The sequence below is a fragment of the Bombyx mori genome, chromosome 1 (genome assembly GCF_030269925.1).
Source record: "Bombyx mori chromosome 1, ASM3026992v2".
Lineage (NCBI taxonomy): Eukaryota > Metazoa > Arthropoda > Insecta > Lepidoptera > Bombycidae > Bombyx > Bombyx mori.
The window spans coordinates 8,286,138-8,311,197 of NC_085107.1; the positions used below are offsets into that span (position 1 = coordinate 8,286,138).

Below are 25,060 nucleotides of genomic sequence, written 5' to 3' on the forward strand. Positions count from 1 at the left end.
TCTAAGCAATAAAAAAAACATAAATGCGTTGAATTTCACAATAAGTATTTGTCTCACAAAATAATGCATGCGGGTTCCACGCGTGTAAAACACGACTAAAGACTTCTTTAAGTCTGTTACACATACAAAGGGACCTTCATCACGATCTGACATTTATACAAAGCGATGGCCGCCTACCTCGCAATTACCTCTAATACACGGACAAACTGACCACGACTCGTGACCGTTTAATAAATGACTACAGCAATATAATAACACATTTACGCGACGCACTGCTTGCTATTTACCAGTATAATTATGTCGGTCTTGTTAACAAATTAGGGAGTTTATCAGAGCTGCGCTATTAGGTACGCGCCCAGTACGCTTTTGATTCGCTTCATTTGACCTTTTTGTCACAATGGCAAACCGACCGCAGTTAGACGGTAATATAAAATTGCACATTTCGAACAATTTTATTTATTTATAGCTTAGATGTGTGGACGACCTCACAGCCCACCTGTGTTAAGTAATTACTGGAGCCCATAGACCTCTACAGCGTAAATGGACCACCCATCTTCAGATATGAGGTCTAAGGTCTCAGTATCGTTACAACGGTTGCCCCACCCTTCAAACCGAAACGCACGCTGCTTCACGGCAGAAATAGGCAGGGCGGTGGTACCTACCCGTGCAGACTCACAAGAGGTCCTACTACCAGTAAAGTTCTTAAATCGAATTAATATAATTAATTTGAAATTTAAAATTGATTAATTTTAAAATGGAACATTTAAAAAACCTAATATACTAATTGTTGTAAGAAAATAATTTATCAAAACCAAAAAATTAAATATTCAACTAATTACTAGAACATCGTGGAAATCATGCACATCCGACCTTAAACCTCTAATATCAAGACTTGTTGTATACAAGAGTAGATGACATAATTGACTCTAATTATTGTTATTATTTTTAGTTTTTCATCTGCAATTCATTTCAAAGACCCGATAAAATATACATACCGATATTCTGATGCACACGATATTAAATGAGGATAGCTTTGTAATGCGAGCTTGGCTCTTTTTGTTTTAACATTGCATATCTGCGTATGTTTAGGTAAATGTTTGATCATCAACCCCCATACAAACCTTACCAACCGAAACCTTACAACAAAACTACTTAGCGAAACGAGTTTATCTGTGAGTCAAAACACAAGTATTGACCCCTAATGCAGTAATACAGAAATGGAATTTAATATCGTTTAAAATGACGCAAACAAAATACTTGGATATATATATATACTTATTATATTCATTTATTGTGAAATTAATCGTAAGAGGTGGACTGTGAATGTGTGCGTCAGCTCAGTGTATGCACAATGATACCAACTTTGGAAAATATAATTGATTTTAAAGATTCACGTAGAGTTTAGAAAATTTTAAATCTTGAATGAATAATAAAAGAAATGATATTAGAGTTAAAAAAGTTCGCAATTTAGAAATATCTTTTTACTGGTGGTAGGACCTCTTGTGAGTCCGCGCGGGTAGCTACCACCATCCTGCCTATTTCTGCCGTGAAGCAGTAATGCGTTTCGGTTTGAAGGGTAGGGCAGCCGTTGTAACTATACTTGAACCTATATCTCAAGGTGGGTGGCGCATTTACGTTGTAGATGTCTATGGGCTCCAGTAACCACTTAACACCAGGTGGGCTGTGAGCTGGTCCACCCATATAAGATATAAAAAAAAAATTTTTACTTTTTAAAGTATAGTAGAACTTGCGATCCACCAGCTATTGAACATTTACTATAGGTGATACAGCGAGAGTGCGGTGTCAATTTGGAGATATTAGGCCTGTCTCAGTTGGAGGCGTTGTATTGGAGATATAGCTCTTCCGCCCTTACAAAGATACAAGTTACAAAGTACGGTAATCTCGAAGCATAATAATACACGACGATTGTATCCAATGGCAGAAAATCATAATACGCTCTACCAGTGCAGGTCTTCAAGATAGGAATTTGACGTAGAAGAAATCAGTTGAGAAATTACTGCGATGATAATGTAGCGTAAGCGAAATAGCTTAAAGGACAAAGGTTTTTTATTTGTATTTTTTATTGCATAGTTTTGTTGAACGAGCTCACAGCTGGGCGACTTTATAAGGTCATCGGAGTTCATCCGCAATAGAATATCAACGCCCCACTCACCTCAAACATAAGGTCGAAATTTTAATATAATTGTTTAACCGCTCTCGCACCCATCAAACCAGATGTATCATTACTTCACGGCATAAAGGTGGCAATGTGAAGAAAGTATAATAATAACTACACATGCAGACTTACAATATGCTCTACCTCTATGACTATTTTTTATAAAAGAACTTACAAAAATCTTGTAAAATTCGATTTCGATAAAGGCAACACCACCACTTAAAACCGGACGGTCCGCTACGCGCTCATTGCCTAAGCGAGTTCGCGAGCGGGTACCACACATGATCCACGCACTGTTCGTCATAATGTATTAAGAGCAGTACCGTTAAACTAATGTGAACACAAACAGAGGGCAGGTGAAATATTGTGAATTGGTTAGTCGGTGAGTAGAGAAGTCTTTTCATTATTACATAATACATACATAAATAGATAACATATATTTTTTTTAGCTTTTGATTAATTTATATAATCAGAATCATCTTTAGGTTATTATTATGTTATATGTTTTATAAAAGAAGTTGCCTGATGTACAATCGCAAACCATCATCAAATTTGCGGGTGTCACCAACCAACTAACTCGTTGCTCGCAAATGCAGAGTGTAAATGTATAGACGTATTCTGAAGATGAGTCGTTTCCTATTATTCAGGGGACCAGATTATTCAATAATTACAAAGGTTGCTTATCAAGTATTCTTGACTGAATATCAAAGTGATACAAATGAGTATTTCTGGACGCGGGCAACTCAGCGTAGGTCGTTGTGACGAGTCTTAGGAGAGACCTGTCCAGCAGTGAACATCGCTCTGCAGACGATGATTCATATAACTGTAATTTTTAAATCGGTTATAATTTCTTTTGAACATTTGTTACCCAATAATTTAAATTATCCCTTACATAAAATTGCTTTCAAAATCAATAATATCGATTTTCCAAAATACGCCAATTCATTGACGACAAATATGACGACAGAAAAAAGAAACTTATTAGATTAGATTTTTTAAAAATCTTATCACTCAACGGATATAGATCTACACAATAATCATCGTAGGTACTGTAAAATTTCGAAAATCAAATCATTGTCGTGAATGGTGAAAATAAATTTTAAATCATAATTAAATTTTACTGTTCTAAGTAATTATTTCATAAATAGTTTCCATCAATTGTTATTCCTCAATCTACTTCAGTCGCCCTCCCTATCACCCATCCATAAGGACAACAACCTCACCAAGTACATTTTCTTATATTGTCTGATATAGAGGACATTTAAAGTATCAAAGGTAAAGTATCTAAAGTAAGGCTTTTATGTCGCTATTTCTACGAGCCTGGTGAGACGTTAGGTCTTCTGTTAATATTATTATAATAAAAAAGAATCAAAACTTCTGGCGGTATGGAGTCAGTCTAGAATAACACCACTCCATCTCTTCCCATGGGTGTCGTAAAAGACAGCAAACAGGTTCATACGAGAATGAGCAACAGCGTTCTCTAAGTATAATATTAGATACTAATATTATTAGCGTACCGCGGTCTGCCATGACCTGATACTGTAAGGCACGCAACTGCCTATTTCTGTCGCGATGTTCCAATTTAAAGGGGTTACTGGGGAAGGGAGGACCTACTACTACATAATTGAAACATTGGTCTCATGTCTCAAGGCAGGTAGCGTTATTCACATTGTGAATTTATAACCTCAATAATTCATACCAGATGAGTCGTGATTTCGTTCACCTATCTGAAGAATAAATAAATAAATAAAATAAGACTAGTTGATTCATTTTATTTAAATTCATTTTTCTTTTGCCTTCGTACCTACATCCAGTAGAAATTACGACTTTATGTTTGTAGTATTAAGAAGTTTAATTTTGTTTATTGTATTTACAGAAGCTAACCCTGGCACCCAAAACCAAGCAAGTCGGTCCCACTGGAAAGAGTGGGACCGGGCTGGGGAAAAATTCTGGAGGAAAATCGAGTATTCTGGACACGAGCGGCAAATCCTCAGGAGCCGGATATTCAAGAAAGAGCTCTACGTTGAGTTCCAAGCCACAAAGCAGTAACACCAGCTCGTACACAAAACCTAGTCTACCATCCACTTCGTTTGGAAAGAGCTACGTTCCAGCTTCGTTCAACAAGCCGAAGACCAAGCCCTCAACCTCCTTTAGTGTACTATGGATTCCAACAAAAAAACGCAACAAGAAAAAAGATATCGTTTGGAATTCACACTCTTACGAAAGAACTCCAACAATGTATAATTTGTAAGTATAATTTACAATACAGCTGTTACGTTATTTAGATTCGGTTAGTCAAAACTTCAAAAGAGAAAATTTACACCGAACCTTATTAAGTGAAATGGCGCTGTTTCTTCTCATAATATTAGTTTCTCTGTAAATTGTATACATTTCGTTTAAGAAATAATTAAAAGAGTGTATCTTTTAACTAAGTGTATCTGTAATTTACGAGCATTTCGATTTGATTTGTTTGTAAGCTCGTTCCAGAGCCATTTCTACCTCGCTCATACTTATTTATCTTCCACAAAGTAAGATTAGTATACAAAGCGCGACTATATTTTTATTCTTCTAAATAAAATAGCCGCTTATTAAATAAATCAAGTATCAACTTCTTTATTTTCAATGAAAAGCAAAAATATACTGACATTTTGTAGTAATTATCGTGCGAACTCGCCACGAACGTTGGTAAAACGATATTCAACCAAAAAAATGATTAAAATAAGAAAAAAATGATTAAAACTCGCTTCAACACAAGGGCGGATCCAGCTTTGGCGCCAGGAGGGGGTCACATAGTCAAATTTAGATGCGTTCGTTCCCAAACGTTTGCTATTATACAAAGTTATTATATTATATTAAATTAATTAAATATTGAAGGTATGTAGTTACATAAAAACTGTATGGTGACAAAATATATAAATAAAATCATTATATTCAATTAGTGGTCCACCTAAGTCCTGGACCCAGCGCAGGGGGAGGGTCATGGGAGTCATGGATCCGCCATTGCTTCAACAGCAAGCTGAATAAATTATTAAGATCCTGCCGTACATTAGGAAACAATGATACAATTATTGTAATTTCCACGATCCTTGATACGTGTGCAAATTTTCAAGTAAATCTGCCTTCTTGCATTAGGTGAAAATTACATTCAAATGTTGCATAGTTAAACAGATATCAGGTGCAGATAGGTAAAACTAATGTTAGCAAATTCTCTCAGCCCGTGAGCTCACCTACCCGCTCGTACGAGCTGGAATAGCCTCTTAGGCTACAAGCGATTAGGTAAGGCACAAAAAAGCCTATTTTAATAAAAGTCAGTTAGAACATTGTTTTTTTTTCTCTATTTCATTTGTTTTTATTTATTGCTATGCATTCTTTCAAACAGCAAAATCTTTTATCTATACTAATATATAAATCTACAGTGGTTTTTACGGATGCTCCGTTATAACCACTGAACCATGCATCCGATTGATTTGAAACTTGGTATCCATGTAGAAAATACATGTACTTAATGGACAAGCTAATATTTATATGAGTGTTGGACTTCCTAGTCAACTATAAAATTTTAATTTACATTTAGATTTTTGTCTTGACTATTTTGTTTGTGTGGTATTCAGTGTGTGTTACTGGCAATAAACTGACAATCTAAACTGTTTGGACTGCTACCATAATTTTAAACTGACAGACAACTCGGCAGATAAACAAATCAGTCAGTATACAAGAGCTTCAGGAGAGATGTGGATAGAACAATGTGGCCAGAGATGACCGGTTCATCCTTATTAGTGCTCTAAGAAACGGCACGGCAACGGAAAACTTTATCGCGCTTTAACTTTTTCGAAGGTCAAATGGACGAAACTTCGAGAATTATGAGAGGATATATTAAACACAAAAACTGTAAGAAAAATATTGAAATTAGCCAGAGTAAACTTGTTCAAAGGTTGTGAAAACTGTCAGAGATCCCCTTCTTGCCAATTGCTATCGAGTAACTCGGATTAATTTTGCTCGCAATCACGAAAACTAGAAAAACGACATTTCGAGTCATGCTTTATTCTTAGGCAAGGCCAGATTTTTCCAGAAGTCAAATGATGGAAGGATTAAATTTTGGAGACACCCTGAAAGAAATTACCCTCAATAAAATAAGGTTTGAAAAGAAGCATATGGTGGAGAGTAAGTGGTATCGACACTTTTAGAACTCCACTTAATTGATAATAGATTAACTGAAATTTTGAAAGAAATTTAATGACATTTGTCACTTTTAGTTCATTGCAATTTGCCCCCATGGATTTGTTTTCATGCTTGATAATTTACGCCACTTTATTGGGGTGGATGTCGAATATTCGTGCCTTCATAACGTTATAATAATTGTTTTGGGGTAGCCAGTGTTCTCGCCCAACATAAGCCTTATAGAGCAAAAATGCTTGGAAGAGAAAATAAGGTAAAATATCCCGCCCCATCAATTGGTGATGACTTAAATAAACATCCAGAAAGAATGAAACGTAATTTCACAAGAATACACCTTTTGTTTGTGGGCTGAGGGGCTAAACCGAAAAAAGTACATATAAAAACCAAAATAAATACAGATCTTTTTGCTGTGATTTTTGAGGCATTTCCCGATAACCTAGGAAACTGAAACTTTTTCTATCGATTCAGCTTGCTGTGAATTTTAAGAATAAGAAAAAATATGTTATATATTTATTTGTTATATATAAATTCCAATAACAAAATAGTGTTAATGTATCGTTAATATTCCAGAAATTTATCTGCAATAACAACTTTATTCTCATTTAATTATTCACTTAATTATTTTATACAGGCTTTTCGTTTTTTCTTTCATAATTACAGTATAAACACCAAAAAGAAGTTTATAAAAGAACTCCGTTCCAACCTAGTCCATATTATGATGAAACGTCGCTCTCTTTTTGGCAATTTTATTCCCGTGATTGATATGTCAAGTAGTAATTCGAAAAGCTATAGGAGATAACAATTATTACTTTGCCACATTCCGAATAATTTATGAGTAAAAAATCTTTATTTCCTTTAATTAGTAATTTGTTATTTTACAATTTGGTTTTTTTTTGTCATTCAACTGTGTTATTTTTGACGTTTCTAATTTTAAATTAGAGAGTAATAAGACTAAACCTAAATGTCCGGCTAAATATGTCTATGACTGTACTTTACATTACGTTTATTTAATTAACATTTTAATCGTTTTTCTTCAGTAGTATAATTAGGCTTCAACTAACGTTAGGTACTGTTCAAGTTTACTGTTCATAATGAAGTATTTAGTTGTGTGCTGTTCTGGTTTTTACCGTAAATTTATTTTTTTGACAATTGGCTTAAATTTTATTTCCTTTTTAATACATAAAACATATTAATGCATAAAGATACAATTGTGAGCGAAACGAACACCTGTTTGCGTTCTAAGAACTTTATCGGACGCAGGAGGAATATTAAGAAGAGACATTTATTGTATGACTAGGTTGAAATGTATTCACCAGCGATATGACTACTCCAAAGCAACAAATATTTTTAATTTTCTCATTGTATGACAGAGCAACACGATTTATACTTAAGCCAGTAGATAAATTCAGTAAGCAACAATTTTAGGATTGTTTTGGGTATCACGGCATTAGGTGTAAAGGGAAGTTTTCTAGTATAATCACATCGAACAGAGAATTTTAAAACCTGCCTGTTCTCGACTAACTGAGAAACATAACAGTAGAAAAGAGTATCACTCCGTATCTTGAGGCGAGGTCGAAGTCAGGAAATGTGTGGCTATAAATTGATAGTGACATGTGGCTATAAATTTTCCAAGAGTTCATTGCAATATCGAAAGGTATAATATGCCAAAATAAGTACCTACCTACCAACGCATGTACGCTAGAGCTGTCCATAAAACGGTACAATATAGACTAAAGAAAACGGAATGGTCGTTACGACATACGGTTTATTGAAAACAATGGCTATGCTGATGAGTGCGACAAGCTATGGCATTATCCAATGCTGCAAATTATTCTTTTATTTTGAAATCATTTGCAAAGAGGGCCATCAAACAAGTTTAGAAAAAAAACTGTAAAGTTGTTCTAAATTTCACGCACGCAATTTAAACTACGTTACAAAGACGGCTGTTGGCACTGGCAATATGATATTATCAAAACGGACTTTCACGGAGCAAATCCAAAAAGCCCCTTGAAGTCTCGCTGAACAACCACCATTTTACTGTGACATTATCTCATTTCGTTTGATACGCTGTTTTTTCCTCCAAAGACTGTACAATAGAGATGTAATATAGAGCATCTACGCAGGTATTTACTCTGAATCGAAGACAAACTTTCATCTGAAAGTAAATGTCATAAAAAGTACATTAAAAGCAAATTGTTAAAAGACACTAAGCATTTCTATTACGGATCTAATCTATGAAATGCACTGAAGTAAAGGTCTATGATAAAATGTCAATGAACGACAGTTTTAAAATCAAAAGTAGTGACTTGATTTGTGTACCTACCAAAAGAATAAAGAATAGCTATTTAGAATAGAGACCCGGAGAATTTAAAAAAATTATAATATTTGAAGTGAAACTTCCTTATCGGCGTTGGAAAAAAATTTACCGTCACATTTTTCGGTTACGCGTCACTTTTTTCCGTTACGCGCCATCTGTTTTGTATTCATGTCTATGATAATAAAATCCTTTTGTTTAAACTTTATCTAATTTAACTTTTTTGTATTCATGTCTATGATAATAAAATCCTTTTGTTTAAACTTTATCTAATTTAACTTTATTTAACCAATTTCTAGAAAGTTGCATGTAGATCATTTTTCGAAAAATAAGGCCATAAACAAGTTTCACTTCTTACGTGTGTACACTAGTACACGCACACATTTTTTTCTATAATGTTTAACCAAAATATTTCGTCTATATGGTAAGTTTTAGAACATAACTTGTACATGTGTAGTTTTTAGCTAGTAATATTATGGTCATAGATTATACACTTATGATTATGGTATCATTAAAATGAAAAGAGCATGCCACAGAGTAGATATTTTCTCAAAATATATGGTGAACTGGCAAGTGGCAAGCGAGGACAAATGCATAGATTATACAATAACCATAGAGTTACTATTCTAACTGGAGTGCTTACTTCGTTTGACATAAAAACTAAAAATATACTTTATGTCTATGGCTTAAAGTTTATTTTTAAATAGCAAAAGATGTAAGGAAAAACGGTCTGAAAAGAGAATGATTATTAAGTGGTGGTGTCCCTCTCGCACATTTTACAAACAAAAAGCAGTGTTGCTAGCTTAGCGGATTTTCCATAAAATCTCGGAATTTGGACCCCCGTCTTAGTTATCAAAAATGGCTTTTAGTGGTTAGTGGATTTTTTAGTAGCTTGGGCGTTGTTGAAAATTATCGAAAAGGTTAAAATCAATCCACTTTACAGGATTTTAAACATTTTATGACAATAATATATCTAAATACATATTATTTAAACGATGTGACTTAAACTTAACTAGAAAATGTTGCGAGAATTTAGAATTTCCATCAACGTCAAAAATTAAATTGGTTCAAAATAAACGTACAAAGTTATGGTGAAATTAGTTTCGGATGATGACAATTTATTAAAATAAATTATATAAGAAGTATTGATTATATGATATATATTGATTTTTAATAGAACATCATATATTAATAAAACTTATTAACAAAAAAATTATTGTTCTATATTAATAAGAACTCTGTTTAATGGAAAATTTAATGGTAGGTACGTAGATTTCTGATGGTTTTCATGTTGAATTTGGTGGGAAGCCAGATTAATTGTTGGCATCACCGAAAAAGAGCTATGAATGGATTAAAAGAAAAATGGCGTCTATTTACGTTTGTAGTGCGAAGTTAAAATGGCACTGATACAGCTTGTGGCTTGTTTTTTTTCGAAAATCGTGAAAGTTTCCGTGTAATCATGGTGAACACTTTTAATGTAAGTGGTTTTAAGCGAGAATCCTCTCCAGTTTGTGGAATATCCTTCCATATGTCAGATTCATTGATAAATTTTTACTAGTGTGAGCATATATTTTTAAAATGTGAGATATTTTGTCTCATTATAATATTTAATACCATTTGTCTTGTAAATTGTACTTAATCTATGTCATATACTAAATTTGAAAAAACAATCGTGAAAACTATAATTTTGCAATGTATTTTTCATATTATAAGAGCCATCACGTGGTATTTTTTGAACTTTTTTTATTGTATTGAATAGCGTCGCACGCAAGCATGTATATCATTTGCCTGACGTTAAGCGAACGAGGAGGATCTTCTAGTAAATATGACGTTGGAATTTCTGGAAAATGTCCTATATAAAGGTCAAACAAGAAGAATCAAGTACTCAAACGCAAGAAATAAAAAATACCCCGAGAAAAGCAAAATTACGACAAGATGTTAAGGTATTGAAACAAAAACTTAAAAGTCGCGAAATAGTGATTGTAAATATAAAGTCGATTTTAGATTTATTAGAGAAAAATGGCGATTTTTAATTGAATTGAAATTTAAATTGCGAAATTTTAATGATACTGATGGTCCACTTAGATATTGATTAAAATAAATTATGTATTTCGTTGAAAAAAAAGAATTTACTTAAAATAGAGGAAATGTTATATTATAAGACTACAGAAAATTAACTGAACTTAATAATAATAATATGTATAACCAATATTTTGTAAATAGAGATCAAGTACTATGTGTATCGTGTTATGTGTATTGACTTGTCATTTAAGAGTTATTTAATTGTCTACATATAACAAATAAATGAATTTCAGTTCATTTCATTTTATTACCCATTGTGTTTTATTTCCTAAAATGTAACTAGTAGACCTAATATACACGTGTCATGAAAATAGCACAGAAGTAAAAATACAAGCAATTTTAAATCAATTAAAGATGTGAATGTAGGAAAAGAGCACCCGATATGCGCAGACCATGTCTGTTCAGTGTCTCACTCAGTGTGTCAAATATTAATTTGCACGGCCCACTTAGCCAGTACATTAAAGTAGGAATTGCGTAATTAAGTTCAACATAATATATTATTTAAGTCGCGGTTGAGTATTCGGACGTTAAACATGAGTTTGTGGAAGTTTAAGTAATAGAACTGAGGTAATGATGTTTATAATAAAACTCAGTGCTAGATTTTCGACAACGCAGCAATTTCCAAAAAAAACCGTCGAAAAAAATCACCATGACGACGAAGCAATGTTTAGAATTGAATTTACATAAATAAAAGGTTGCAAGCACGTGTTTTGTATTTACATAGGGTTACACAGAATTACTTAAGGTAAATTCAAAACTGATGCATGTGTATAATTTTGTCCTATAATTAAATTATATATGGTCACCACATTAGACAAGGACACCGCGACCAAAAAGTATTCTCTTTCGAGACCGATTTCTCGGCATTAGACAGCACTCCAGTTGTAGGTACATATTAACTCCATGACAATAACAAAATGGTCTTGAATGTAAACAACGTTCAGAGGTGTCATGGTCGTTTTTTTTCTCCCAATTTATCTTGTAATTGTTGTTATGCTACTTTATACTTTACGATACCTTTCACTATAATAAACTTATGTTCATTGGGAAATACAAGTACAAAAAATAAAATAATACGAAAGTTTTCATTCAACAAAACAAAACAATAAAGCCGATTTCGTTCTATTTTACAAAATGCAAGAAAATAACAATTTCGAAACAATTATAACTACATGGCGTCGTTTATCTGGCGAACAAGTGGAAACAGCGAGCGTAAGGTGAATTTTAGTCGATCCTCCTTGTATAAAACCAATTTAAATGTCATTAAAACAAACATTATTTAGGCTATGTAGACACTGCAGATTCGGCTAATAAATTTTCACATAGTACTTGTGAAATCAGTTACCATTTTAAATAATGTAGGTAACAATTTAAATAGTATGTTTTAAATCCAATATTTTACTTGTTTTACATAGCATGTCTGGAGATTCGGAACCTTACAAAAAAAGGGAGCAAGAGGTGGGTTTATTGTTACCAGAGCGTTCAAAGGGACCTGCACCTGTGACATCTAGTACAAGTGTTGCTGTAGCTGATGCCGCTTTAGATACCAAGGATCTTGAGAACATTGATGAGAATCAGGAATTTATCAAATCTGATAAAGATGCTAAAGTAAGTTTTTTGTTCTTGTTTAACTTACACTAACATTGATCATTCTACAATATTATCGAGTTTATAAATAATTTTCATATATGTATTTATCATTGACATTGCTCTTTGAAAATATTGGATAAAACAGTAAGACAGAGGAGTGAAATAATCCTAATTTTTTTTATCTTAGGCTTAATTTTATTGGAAAAAATTTAAATGAGGAAGTCGTTTACTGCAACTCATTTAATAGTGTTGTGAACAGAATAAGAAATAATTGATCATCAGAACTGGTAACTGTTCATAGTGAATTCTGTTGCCACATCTTGAGGCTTTGGCTAGTCAGAGAGAATTTTTACCCTATGAATCAAAATAAATGAATATAAATAGACTTCTGCCAAATAGTAAATAGACTTCTTCTGTAAATAGACTTCTACAAAATACAATTTTTCACCCATAATCCAATTTCATATTTTTATTGCCTCAAAAGTATGAGGTCATAGTTTAAAAAGTAGTAACTTGTATTATTATAATTTCTGGGTTGATTTAGCAAAGAATCATGAACTTTGTATTAAAAAAATTGCTTTAAAATATAATGTAATGATAAATTGTTAATTAATATTATTAACTATGCATTTTTTATAAGGATGGCAGAGGAGATGCAAACGAAAAATACTCTGAAAACAGTGATGATTACCTTGAAAACAAAGAATTACACAATAAATCTCCAGAAGCCAAGTATGAAAAAGAATCAGGTGATAAAGTCGATAGTGTTTATCTTCGACCATCACAACAAAAAACTCTATCACCACCAATAGAAGAAGAAGAAGATTGCGGAATCAAATGTCTTTATTACACTCTACAATGCTGTGACTGTGTTTTGATGTGATCAATAAAATATTTACATCCAAGCATTGAAATCCAATCTGCATTTACCTTTTTGTCATATTTATTATATTATAGTGTAATGATAATCTTACACAATACTCATTATTATAATGTTACTTATATTGGCAGTTAAATTTCATTGTATTGTTTAAATTCAGTAGCAAAGTGTTAATAAAATCAACCTGGTTAGTCTTTCAACCACCATTTCATAATTAAATTTGTAATGAAATTTGACATTGAATTAAACTAAAATGTTTGTTATTGAACCCTGGTGGAATTCTCTGGTATGTATTATGTTATGCTTTGAATGTTATTTCAGCTGATACTTTAAGGACAAACATATACACAATGTATATTTCTTGGAATATATTTATAACCATTTTGTGCCAAAATTAATGTAAAGTAACAGAGCCTTTAAACTGTTATTATATGCTATAATTTACAATACGAATTTAAGAGACATTAACAATACTATATTTTTTGAAAAACATATACAAAATATATTTTTGCATTCCATGACGATGAGTCAATCCATGTGATAATGAGATATTATATTTTTGTATAACTTTACTTACAATATTAGATATTAGAAGATAGCTATGGATTAGACTTAGATTAAGAAATATTATAGCTTGATCTGAATTGTATTAAACAGTGAATAGTGAGAAGCTTTTTATGAAGTTCTCAAGTTTAGATTAGCATGTTTGGAGTATGAGGGACGAAATTTTTTCTCAACAGTATTGAAATGATTTTTTGTTTAGTTCACTATACTTAGTATAACGCATGAATGCAAAGTTTTTTTAAAAGTATATACATATTTTTAAATGTTGAATACATGTTATACCTAATGTTAAGTTCACCTGTTAACATTCATACTAGTTTATATAATATTTTACTACATTTGTGTAAACCTCATTAGCTTTATTTTCTTTAATATTCAAATTAGTATTTTTCTTTTTGTTAGTAGTCTGTATTATTAAGACAAAGGACTATACTACGTGTTTTGTAGAATGTAGTTTAAATATTTCTATTTTTACATTTAAGGACTGAAATTAAAGAAGTCAGATAACCATATGCTTGTTTTCTTTATTTTCCATTTAAATCCATAGTCGAAATATTTTATAACTAAACTACTTAATAAATGAAGTGGTAGTTTATATTAGAGATAAAAGCGATTATATAAAAAACCAAACAATGAAATAGTATACTAAGTTATAGTTACAACTAATAGTTTGTGATAATATTATTGCTATTATGGTTACAGTATTAAATCTTCTAAGAAATACTGGAAGGAGCGTAGAATGCTTTTAACATAATAAATAAAAATATAAACAATCCAACAAAAAATTATTTAAACTTACGAACAACAAATAAATGCGAATTTTAATGATCGACTAAAATTTAATTACAAAGTATACGATTTGCGTATGTAAGTTAATAGTCATTAATAAAATTAAAAAAGTCTACAAACGCTCTTCGTATTTTCACTATGTTTAATTTTTATTGCAAAATAAAGTTTAATGGTTTTAGATTATTGTCCTATAAATAAATTCACTCAATATATTCTAATAAAAATACAACAGGCATCTAAGTCATTTGATAAACATTTACAATGCAAATACAATAATATGCGGTATAAATTGAAGAAACAAACTTGAGAAAATGTAAAGGTCAATTTTGGATTGACTTAAAATTATAATACAGACAAATAACAACTAAAATTAAAATAATACTCTACATATATTGAATCTTTACTAAATACAAATGTATACGAAATTAATTATATTAAAATATATATATTATGTTAAACTATCAACGAATTGCGTAAATGCACCGCATTTAACACAAGCGCACACTAGTTCATGGTAACTAATAAATTTTCTAATAACCATTACAATAAAATCTACACTACTTAACTCGCACACAATAATATATTCCCAATTAGTGCTCATAATAAATATATTTTTGTGACACTACCGACCAATTAATGAATTTGATAAATTTTTTGGTATACGTTATAATATATTACATACAAATTGTGTAAATGTTCACTGTGAATATTAAATACTTAATATCTAAAGGAGACTTAGTAGTTACTACGTTACAAGAAAAATGACTAAGAGATGAAAATATAATATCATTACTTTAAAATATTTATTTACATTTATAATCAAGGGTTGTTTTGCAGTAACCTTTTCAGATTAATGTTTTTATACGCAGTAATGATAATTGCAAATAATTCCATCAAAAATTATTAAAGTAGATATTAGTCATGTAAAAATACTTTTTTCTGTTACATCTACCTACAGTATAAATGCTAACATGTGTCTTTGTATCTTTAAATTTGCAACAAGTGATATAAAATTGTATTATCAAATTGCTACTGTGTGCGTTGTATGCTACATTACTTGAATTTCTAGCGAATCTTATTCTGTTTAATTACAATAGAAAAAATATAACAATTTTCATAATCATCAAAAGTGCACTACGCGATACTATTTTCAAAGAATTTGCACAATTCATTCAGTCGATTATATTCTGCGAATTTAATTTTAAACACTCATAATATTATGTACTTGTAAGGCAACCAGTTTGAAATACTTAACTTGATTATATCTCACTTAATGCAAATAAACATATACTGTTTCTTTTATCTGCATAAGAAACTTAAGTTTTGCATTTTAACTCCTAACTAATATTTCAGCATTTCATGAAATAGGCATTATTTGTGTTTATAAACACATCAGTCTGTTTATTCTAATTTTTAATATTTTGGGCTACTCTTGTAACAATAAAAGTAGTGAGCTGCTGAAAAGGCAAAAGTTTAAATATAAATCACTTGAACAAGTTTTATTTAATTATTTTTTTAAATACTCGAATGGTTCTCGATTGTACAATGACTTATTTTGCTGAACAAATCCAAAATTCCGCAATAGGAATTCGCCAAACTTGCAACTGCAATTGCAAAACTCGCACGTTCTACATTAAGAAAAACTACTTTAACGTTTTCAGCATATAACTACATAAATGCAATGTATGAGATAATCATACTCGAATACATTCCAGTCCAAGTCCCGCTTTTATTGGGATCCATCGTGTTATCAAGCTATTACATATTTTTCAATCGCCTCTATAATTCGTCAACAATGTAATAGAGAAATAAATTTATTATTATGATTATTATTATTGAATTGATACAATACTTTTATTCAACAAGTCAATAAAATCGAACATCTATAATGTGTAAAGCTAAATGTAAATATTAATAGAAAAGTCTCACTATCAACAATGCTAGCACTTATTTGTGCAGAGAGATCGTTCATTTGATGTGTAAATAATTATACATGTTACCACTACACGATGAGTCTTCTAATGGACTTGGCCTTCATTTGAGTGATACTAAATTTAAATTTTACAGGCCGGATCATTCAGAATAACCGTGTTCAGTTAAATTTTTAAATATTTATTCATCTCTATGTCTCTATAATTTTGTATCTTATTAAGTAAATCTTTATATAATTTAAAAGTTGAATTTTTATACACAACAAATGAACGTCTATTTTAAGTATAGGTAAATTTCTTAATACCTAAATAAATTACTAGCACGAATAACACTAAACATTTAAATTATTTTATTAAAGTACAATATAATTCGCTTATGTGTTTGAAAAGTTTTATGGATGGAATTTGAATAAATTGTGAAAGAATATAATTTCAACGACACAGACTAAAGCACCTCATTCTGATGATGTATGTGGAACCCATGGACAATATTAAAAATTATTCAAAACGTATATTTAAAAAGAACGAGTCTCCCCATAAAATACTGTAATACTTTTGTGCATTGCTGTACTCTGTAAATAAAATTGTTCCAATTTATGTAATGTGATATATGTTATTCAGTTACAGCAACTGTGGCACAAATTCGATTTGACGAATAAAACGGTACGTCCTATTTTTCATCTAGTGGCATTCGCTAGCAAACTAGCTTAAATTTAATTAGAAAAATCTCACTGGTTTTATATCACGAAAAACAGCATGTTTTTTCTAGCTTTCTTAATATTTTTACGAAATTTTTTGGCGCGTAACCATGGACTTTTCGACTTAATCTTTACGATATTGCTTGAAATTATCATGTATCGGTTTTCTTATAATATAATTACAAACAACATATGCATATGCAACAAATACATTCACGAATCGAGTCAAAATAAGTACTATACTTACGTATTTCATTTAATTTCATTATTACATAATAAATAATATTCTTTAATATAATATTAAATCTAATAAGTACATAATAAATTGCTTTTAGAAGAGAATTCAATGAACACAAACATTCGTGATACGGATGTGCAATCACGAAGCTTTTTTAAACTACCGCCACACAAACCCTAAACAATACAATTAAATATATAATAATTTGACGGTAAAACTGTTTATTGAAAAATCAGAAGTATGTTTTTAAGGAGAAATCGAAGGGAGTTAGTTCGTTGTGCGTAAAACTGTTTAACTGTCAAATTTTATGGAAAGACAATTTTAATATGTCAAAATTGTAAATTGTACCTACTGTTAAAATAAAACATTAACGCACCCGTCACGCATTAATAATAATTTGACTAATTCCGCTCAAACTAACATCCAGTGATAACTTTAGCTCGCTCTCCCTCCCTTAACGTATAAGGCATTTAAGTAACAGGCACGTCAGAATATAAATACTGATTGTAATTCGCGTATGATCACAGCTTTAAATTCTAAATGTTTAGTGAGGAGTCCGTCAACAAATTCAACTTTACTGAAAACTACTGAATCCTGCAGTTATTACTCGAATGACGAATGAATTTTAAGTATGATAGTGCTCATTTTAAAATAAATATACTGACATATTAGTTGAGAAAAAAAAGTGCGGCATATTTAGCTAATTGCGACTTATTCTACTAAATCATGCGAATACGTCTTATGTTAAATAAACATTAACGTATTATTATTACTTTAAATCTCACTAATTTTTATGTATAGGTAAAGGGTGCGCTTCCGAATTGACGACATACTTATTCAAATCGATGAGAAAGCGATCGTCACTCAATAATAAGTACAAGTACTTAAGTGTTTCTGACAAAAAGAAAGATTCCATCATGTCACGTGGTATTGGATTTTCAGATTTCACGTTTGTTAGAGACGAATAGCCGTTTGGCACTTTGGCATATTTTTCGAAGCCCTGAAAATTTATTAGACATCATTAATTTTATTTTATTTTATTGCTTAAATGCATGGACGAGCTCACAGTCCACCTGATTTTAAGTGGTTACTGGAGCCCATAGACATCTACAACGTAAATGCGCCACCCATCTTGAGATATAAGTTCTAAGGTCTCAGTATAGTTACAACGGCTACCCCACCCTTCGAACCGAAACGCATTACTGCTTCACGGCGGAAATAGGCGGGGTGATGGTACCTACCCGTGCGGACTCCCAAGAGGTCCTACCACCAGTGATTACGCAAATTATAATTTTGTGGGTTTGATTTTTATTACACGATGTTATTCCTTCACCGTGGAAAACAATCGTGAACATTTGTTGAGTACGTATTTCATTAGAAAAATTAGTAGCCGCCTGCGGGATTCGAACACCGGTGCATCACTACATACGAATGCACCGGACGTTTTATTTATCCTTTATGCCACGACGACTTAAAAGCACTTTGACGACCATAAAATAAGCACTCAAATTTTAATGTTAATATAATTATAATCGGTGTTATAAATGATGATTAAATATAAATTAATTTAAAAAACTCAGTTTATGAATACAATTATGCCCTGATTTGATTTTCGGTGAAGTTTCCAGTACATACTACAACAAACCTACTTTAATTGTTTGTGTGACCATTTAAAAAAGTGAACTATGGTTATCTGCTAGTGTAGGTTTATAAAATAAATTACCTGGAATATCTGCCAGCCCCATTCTTGATAGGTAGTATTGCCAGTTATTTGATACATATACCATAAACTCTCAATAAATTCCGGTCGCAATAAGCTGTGAGCATCGGCCGATTTCGTATACATATCATCTGTTGTGCTCGCCTGTAATGAGAAAAAGAAACATCGTTATTTAAGGCCTCAGAAAGATAAGAAATGTATTAAAATTAAACAAAAATACTAACGAGATTGAAATGTGTTATTTCTGGAGCTAAAAACGTTGGATGTGCAGCATAAGTTAAATAGCAAGTGTAGAGAAGTTCCTCGGCCATTGTCATGTGCCAGTCGGGGAGGCCATTCAAATGACCTAAGGCCAATGTTCCAGGCAAGAAACAGGTCAAATGATCCATTTTCGGATTGAAAGCCTGTAAAATAATCACAAAGTAAATTTAATACCAAGATAACATAGACCTTATAAATAAAAACTTTACCTTTAAAGACGTTATTTAATATAATAAATTTACATTTACCTCTGAACCAGCAGACAACTCTCCGATGAACAATCGTTTATTAGGTGATGAACGTTTTGCCAAAAATTCACGTACACCTTCTATGCCGGTTAAATAATCATCCAGTAAACTAGGTAAAAAGAAACAATACTTTTATCAAATAACAAATCCTTCCAATACATTTTGAATATTTTAATGTTCCGAAATATTAATTGCACTGAATGACATCGTCCGTATTTAGCAAAGTTTGTCAAGTTGTCATTTTAGCACCTACTTAAGAACCTTGATTCAAATCCATTATTTTGGAAACATAATATTTTTTCTTGGTGCTTAAAAATATTAATTTTAAGTGCTTTTTGAAAATAGGTCCCGTTTTCTATAACTATGATAATAAAATTAAGATTTAGTTTAATGTTAAAAAATCCCAAGACATTCAGTAAATTTGAAAATAAACATATTTCATTACCTCGCATTGACCAGAATACGTAAATTCATAAAAGATGTATATACGAAATAACAATAACAGCATAAAAAATGTTATCCCAAACTAAATTATACATTATTTCGAATACATAGCTATTAATATTTATATCGGCTATTAATTTACAATGAAAAATGAAATACGTGTTGTAGTCCTTGAACGATGCTCACATAAATAATATTTTTATCATGGCTTAGAATGTGACAATTAACCTTACTGCCATTTAAATTGAAACAATTAGAGGAATCAACTGATGTATTCATAGCTTGAGTTTTAGATTTATTTGACATCTGTAGCACTTAACTTTTATTTTATTTAATACGATGTTTATTTCAGTGTTATTAAGTTTTGAAATTTTTACAAACCTTCTAATCACTGTACAATTCAAGTATTGTGAATTTATTTTTGTTAGCTAGAAGATTTTAATGATTTTCATACGAAAAACTTTGAAACAGGTAATGGTTATATACATCAAAATTAAAAACATCGCCTTTGTCCGCTATTGCAAGTCACGCAATTTGTTAAGTCCTAATCGCATTAGCTTAATATGAAAATGGACTTACTAGTTGATTGTTTTCCCAGTCTGGAGCCATTGTTTTAGCAGGTATTCATAATAACTATCCCCTCTTGCTCCGAGAGTGATGGTGGCGTGAGGCAGAAAATGTCCTGTATTCGGATTAATAAATATTGGAACAAGTCCATGTTTTTTTGGTAGCTGATGAATCTTCTCGGAAACGGCTGCTGCTGCCTCCTGTAATGTTCAATATTATAAGCTATATAAATTAATTTAGCTTATCTCACAGTAATGATGATTTTAAGATAAAACAAATTTCTTTTTAATATCAAGGAATTGTCACCTCGAATATAGGGTTGCCACTAGCTCTGGACAGTTGCCTAAACTCCAACTGCACAGTAGTAACTTCAGCTGTGGTGCTGTAGTGTGACCATTCAGGAGCATGAGCAGTTCTAGCTCCCAAGTTCACATCAGAGTATGGGATGCCAGATGGTGACGAAAATGCTGCCATGAGACGGTCTCCGAGGTCAATCTGAAATAAGTTTAAAATTTAGCCCAATATATAAAGCTACTCTGCCTGAAACAATCATTGGGTCATTTTACAAATTTTTTATTTTAGGTCCTTAATATCAATCTACCATTACTGTCATTATACAAAAACTTTTACTTACAGCTTTATCAAGAAATAGCTGGTCTTGAGTGAAATAATGATTTGTTAACAAGCCACCTAGTATTCTAATGGTGACTTCAAAGAAATTAACATCTTTATTTTTTGTGAATATTAGTTCTTCTTTGATCCATTGCTTGCCTTCCTCAAATACTACATGAAAAATCAAAATACAAATTAAATGGAATATGTAAAATATAATATAATAAATAATATCTTAAAAGTTCTACTATTTTTTTAAGACAGTACCATCAGTTAGTCCCATTATGTAAGCTGTATCCAAACTGTCAACAATTGTAAGTCCAAGAGAGAACCAGTCAGAAGCCATACCAGAGACTGGTTTTAGATTGTCATGGCCCCAAGCATGCTCTTTATACCCTCTCCATGCATGTCTAAAACTTTCCACCAATGCCCGTTGCCGATCATTTTTTGGTCCTAAAATAATGTTTAAAAATTTAATTTCATACCATAAGTTTGAGTAAATAAATGTTATATAGACAATTATTGAAATACATCCAAATCCAAAAGCTCACCTGTAAAAACAGGCCTCTCATACACTGTAGGATCATATTTTATTTGAACTGTGTTGTCCAATGCAGGTTTGGCATTTAGAGATGTGTTTCTTAATTTTTCCTGAGAAAAGGTATGGGTTAAGCAAGCAAACAAGCAAGAAATTCCACATCATTACTTTAAAAAAATTTTTTTAAGAAAATTAAATCTATTTCATGAGTGCTGACAATAATTATTAACAAATATTTTTTATTTATTAAATCCTAGATCAATATTTAATTGTGTTCAGATATGTATCATTATTCACTATAAAATAATGCATAGAAAAGTAAATAGGCAAATTTAATACAGATACAGAATATTAGATACCATTAATTAATTATTATTTTATACCATTATCTTTGTTAATTTGATCAGCAGCAGTAGTAGTCCTACCAATAGATCCCGTTTCATTAATCATAATCAGAAGCTTATCTGTTCGTAATCAATACTTTCAACCATTCCAGCCAGTGATTTCAGAAAATAATTAATTACGTTATCATATTTTTTGGGTCTGGTTACATTATTCTGTTTCCACATTAATTTCAATGTGTGGTAATAAAATTAGTAAGTATCATGTAAATCAAATAAGCCTAACATACTCAATATAAAACTAAACTTTTATAATGACAAAAGTAAAACATTCTCAAGACTGTACTATTATTTGGTCTTCGTTAATATAAGAATGACCTTAAATTAATATATTACTACCATCTTCACTTTAAATGATTAATTATTTAAGTTATACCTGAACTGAATCTTCATTGCCTCGCTCAATGATGACAATACCAGTTTTAGAAAAATACAGCAACAAAAGAGCTGTTGCAGTCACAACTAGCACAGCATACACTATGGATCTCTGAAGACGTGATAGACGATTCCATTTCTAGAATACAAAAATTTTGATTTTTTTTAAATACTATGACTTCATTTTTAACATAAGAGTAAAATGTGCACGCTATTGTGTTGCAAATAATAAAGATAATAAGTAGAAAGTTGAGTAGTAAGTAATAGGAAATTTTCTTAAAGATAATTTCCAGCATAGCTAATTTAATTTTTTTGATGTTTTAGCCATTTATAGAATATTTAACTGTAGGTTTCTTACCCTTATAATTTTAGTATGTGATATTGCTGGATCATTAAGTAATATTGCTGTCTCTCCATTGGTGACCCATTTTCTATCATTAACATTATTTGTATGATTATTTATATTAAAATTTAGATGTGTCTCTAAGTTTTGCTGTCTCATATTGAAAGTTCAGTTATTTAAGGTTTCAGTATATTCACCATCATTTTGATCTGTGAGTTAAAAAATAGAGCTGTTACTTTGTTTTCAATAGACTTTAAAATTAATGGACCTTCATTTCTCTAGGTCAAATATGTTAACTAAATGTATCTACTGGAATTATATTCATTCATCATCAGCCCAGAGATGGCATAGGCCTTCTTCAAAGTACAGGTCGCTGTATCTAGCTTCTTCTGAATTGAGACATTTGTAGTTTACATACAGGATGAAAACTATTTGTAGTATTTAGATCTTAAACACATTTGTAAAATTGAATATGCCTAATCAAGGAATGGCAGAATTTGTTTTTTATGACATTTTGCTGTGGATTTGCATGCATGTATTTTCCTCACAAAGTCTATTTTTAACTTTTTAGTGATGGAGCTATATTGAGGATTGATTATGACATCGCTAGTGTTAAATAGTTACTAGACCCCTTATACATCACACTGAACATATCAACCCACCATGAAAAAAGTTCCGAGTCTCGATTATATTGGTGGGAGTCCCACCATTGAAATTGGAACCAGTGAATTATGTGAATATATACCTATACATTCATAAACATATTCATTAGCAAATGATTTAAAAAATTCAAAATGATTTACCCAGATTTGGTACTTTAAAAAATGCACAAAAGTGATGAAGAACTGAGCTTTACTTTTTATTAATTATACGCTTATGATGTTGAAATGTAAACGTACTAAAGCAAACAGATGATTAGTTTCAAAAAATGTCATCCGCCTTAGTTCTGTATAAGTTCCACGTCCGCAGAAATGTAGTGGCATATACATTGATCGGCCAAATTTGTCTCAGAAAATCGACATGTCGACAATAATAAACTGCTATACTCACCCAGAAATGTATTTTTGGATTTTTAATTAGAGCTATAAATGTATTTATGTATATAGGTATACATCTAATATATTTAAATATTTTTAATATATCCCTATAAATGTATTCATATATAAAAATAAAATTTAATACAATTATGTTTAGGAAAGAAATACCAAAGTGCCAAACGCGTGAATTAGAAGTAGATTTAGGTAGGTATGTCTTGCAGTCAGTGACACTGACAGTAGCCTCGACAGCCGTACCTATGTCAAAATGGGGATTCTGAAGAGTGCACTAAAAAATTCGCACAAAAATTTCGTTGCACACAGATTTCTTTTGAAGTCGGTAGGTAACCGATAATGTACCTACTAAAAATTGAATTTCAATTTTACAATGTAAGCTTTATGCTCTTTAATTCTAACTTCACTTTACTTCAGTCTATGCTTTTATTCACGTTAAAACATGATCTGCAAGAGGAGTAACCTGTCAATTATTTTATCAGATTCTACAACTGTTGTTTGATAAATTTATTTGATTGTAATTAAAAAAAGTAGTTTTGGACGCGCTCAGGCTCGGCGGAGTGACGATCCATGCAGGGTAGCTGGCAAGAGCTGGATGAAAAAGGCCGAGGATCGTGCTGAGCAGCGTGCAATTGAAGAGGCCTATGTTCAACAACTGTGGACTGCTATCGGCCGATGATGGTGACGATGATGATGATGTTTATGATGATAATCTTAATGAAATTTATTTTGTTACGAAAACCTAACACAGTTTTAAAACATAATTTAATGAGTATGAGAAAGAAAACTTAGACAGAAATAAAAAGAAAAAGAGAGAAGAGTCATAAGGACATCCGGCTGTAACGCAGTTCCTTGTGCTATGTCGGTTTTATTTAATTTCTCTATGATTTTGTGATAATGATTAAAATTAACGAATTTTTTAAAGGAATTTTATGACCTCGTAACTAAGACTTTTAAGTCAAGTCATAATTGAATTTTTATTTTTATAAAAAATAATAATTTTAAATGAAATGAGATGAGATATATGGTATGAAATATAATGTCAGTAAAATAGTGGTCATTTA

The 25,060-nt window shown here is 31.3% G+C and overlaps 2 protein-coding genes and 1 long non-coding RNA gene across 7 annotated transcripts; 1 reads left to right on the forward strand and 2 right to left on the reverse strand.

Moving 5' to 3' along the window:
* The first annotated feature begins 357 nt into the window (after nt 1-357).
* LOC101742576 (uncharacterized) lies at nt 358-14,292 on the forward strand. 3 transcript variants are annotated; one of them, XM_038011524.2, is made up of 5 exons: nt 358-422; nt 2,383-2,558; nt 4,053-4,423; nt 12,164-12,356; nt 12,979-14,292. In XM_038011524.2, exons 3-5 carry the CDS (start codon nt 4,413-4,415, stop codon nt 13,219-13,221), a joined length of 447 nt encoding a protein of 148 aa, XP_037867452.1. In that variant the 5' UTR covers nt 358-422; nt 2,383-2,558; nt 4,053-4,412; the 3' UTR covers nt 13,222-14,292. The 3 variants fall into 3 exon arrangements, with proteins under 3 accessions (XP_037867452.1, XP_062524630.1, XP_004934307.3); XM_004934250.5 differs by lacking the exons at nt 358-422; nt 2,383-2,558; nt 4,053-4,423 and adding exons at nt 9,097-10,143; nt 10,426-11,965; XM_062668646.1 differs by lacking the exons at nt 358-422; nt 2,383-2,558; nt 4,053-4,423 and adding an exon at nt 8,986-9,090.
* LOC134198910 (uncharacterized) lies at nt 8,101-8,792 on the reverse strand. Its single transcript, XR_009973196.1, has 2 exons — nt 8,676-8,792; nt 8,101-8,507 (listed from the first exon to the last, which is right to left on the reverse strand). It is a non-coding gene; the product is annotated as an uncharacterized LOC134198910 (long non-coding RNA).
* On the reverse strand, nt 14,287-24,245 carry LOC101746534 (endoplasmic reticulum mannosyl-oligosaccharide 1,2-alpha-mannosidase). Of its 3 annotated transcripts, none has more exons than XM_004929772.5 (12): nt 23,998-24,245; nt 22,963-23,156; nt 22,606-22,743; nt 21,842-21,941; nt 21,558-21,743; nt 21,313-21,461; nt 20,985-21,173; nt 20,691-20,878; nt 19,668-19,776; nt 19,383-19,562; nt 19,162-19,302; nt 14,287-18,438 (listed from the first exon to the last, which is right to left on the reverse strand). In XM_004929772.5, exons 2-12 carry the CDS (start codon nt 23,104-23,106, stop codon nt 18,223-18,225), a joined length of 1,740 nt encoding a protein of 579 aa, XP_004929829.1. In that variant the 5' UTR covers nt 23,107-23,156; nt 23,998-24,245; the 3' UTR covers nt 14,287-18,222. The 3 variants fall into 3 exon arrangements, with proteins under 3 accessions (XP_004929829.1, XP_012549050.1, XP_062524584.1); XM_012693596.4 differs by lacking the exon at nt 23,998-24,245 and adding an exon at nt 23,751-23,872; XM_062668600.1 differs by lacking the exon at nt 23,998-24,245 and adding an exon at nt 23,610-23,687.
* Nucleotides 24,246-25,060: the final 815 nt, after the last annotated feature.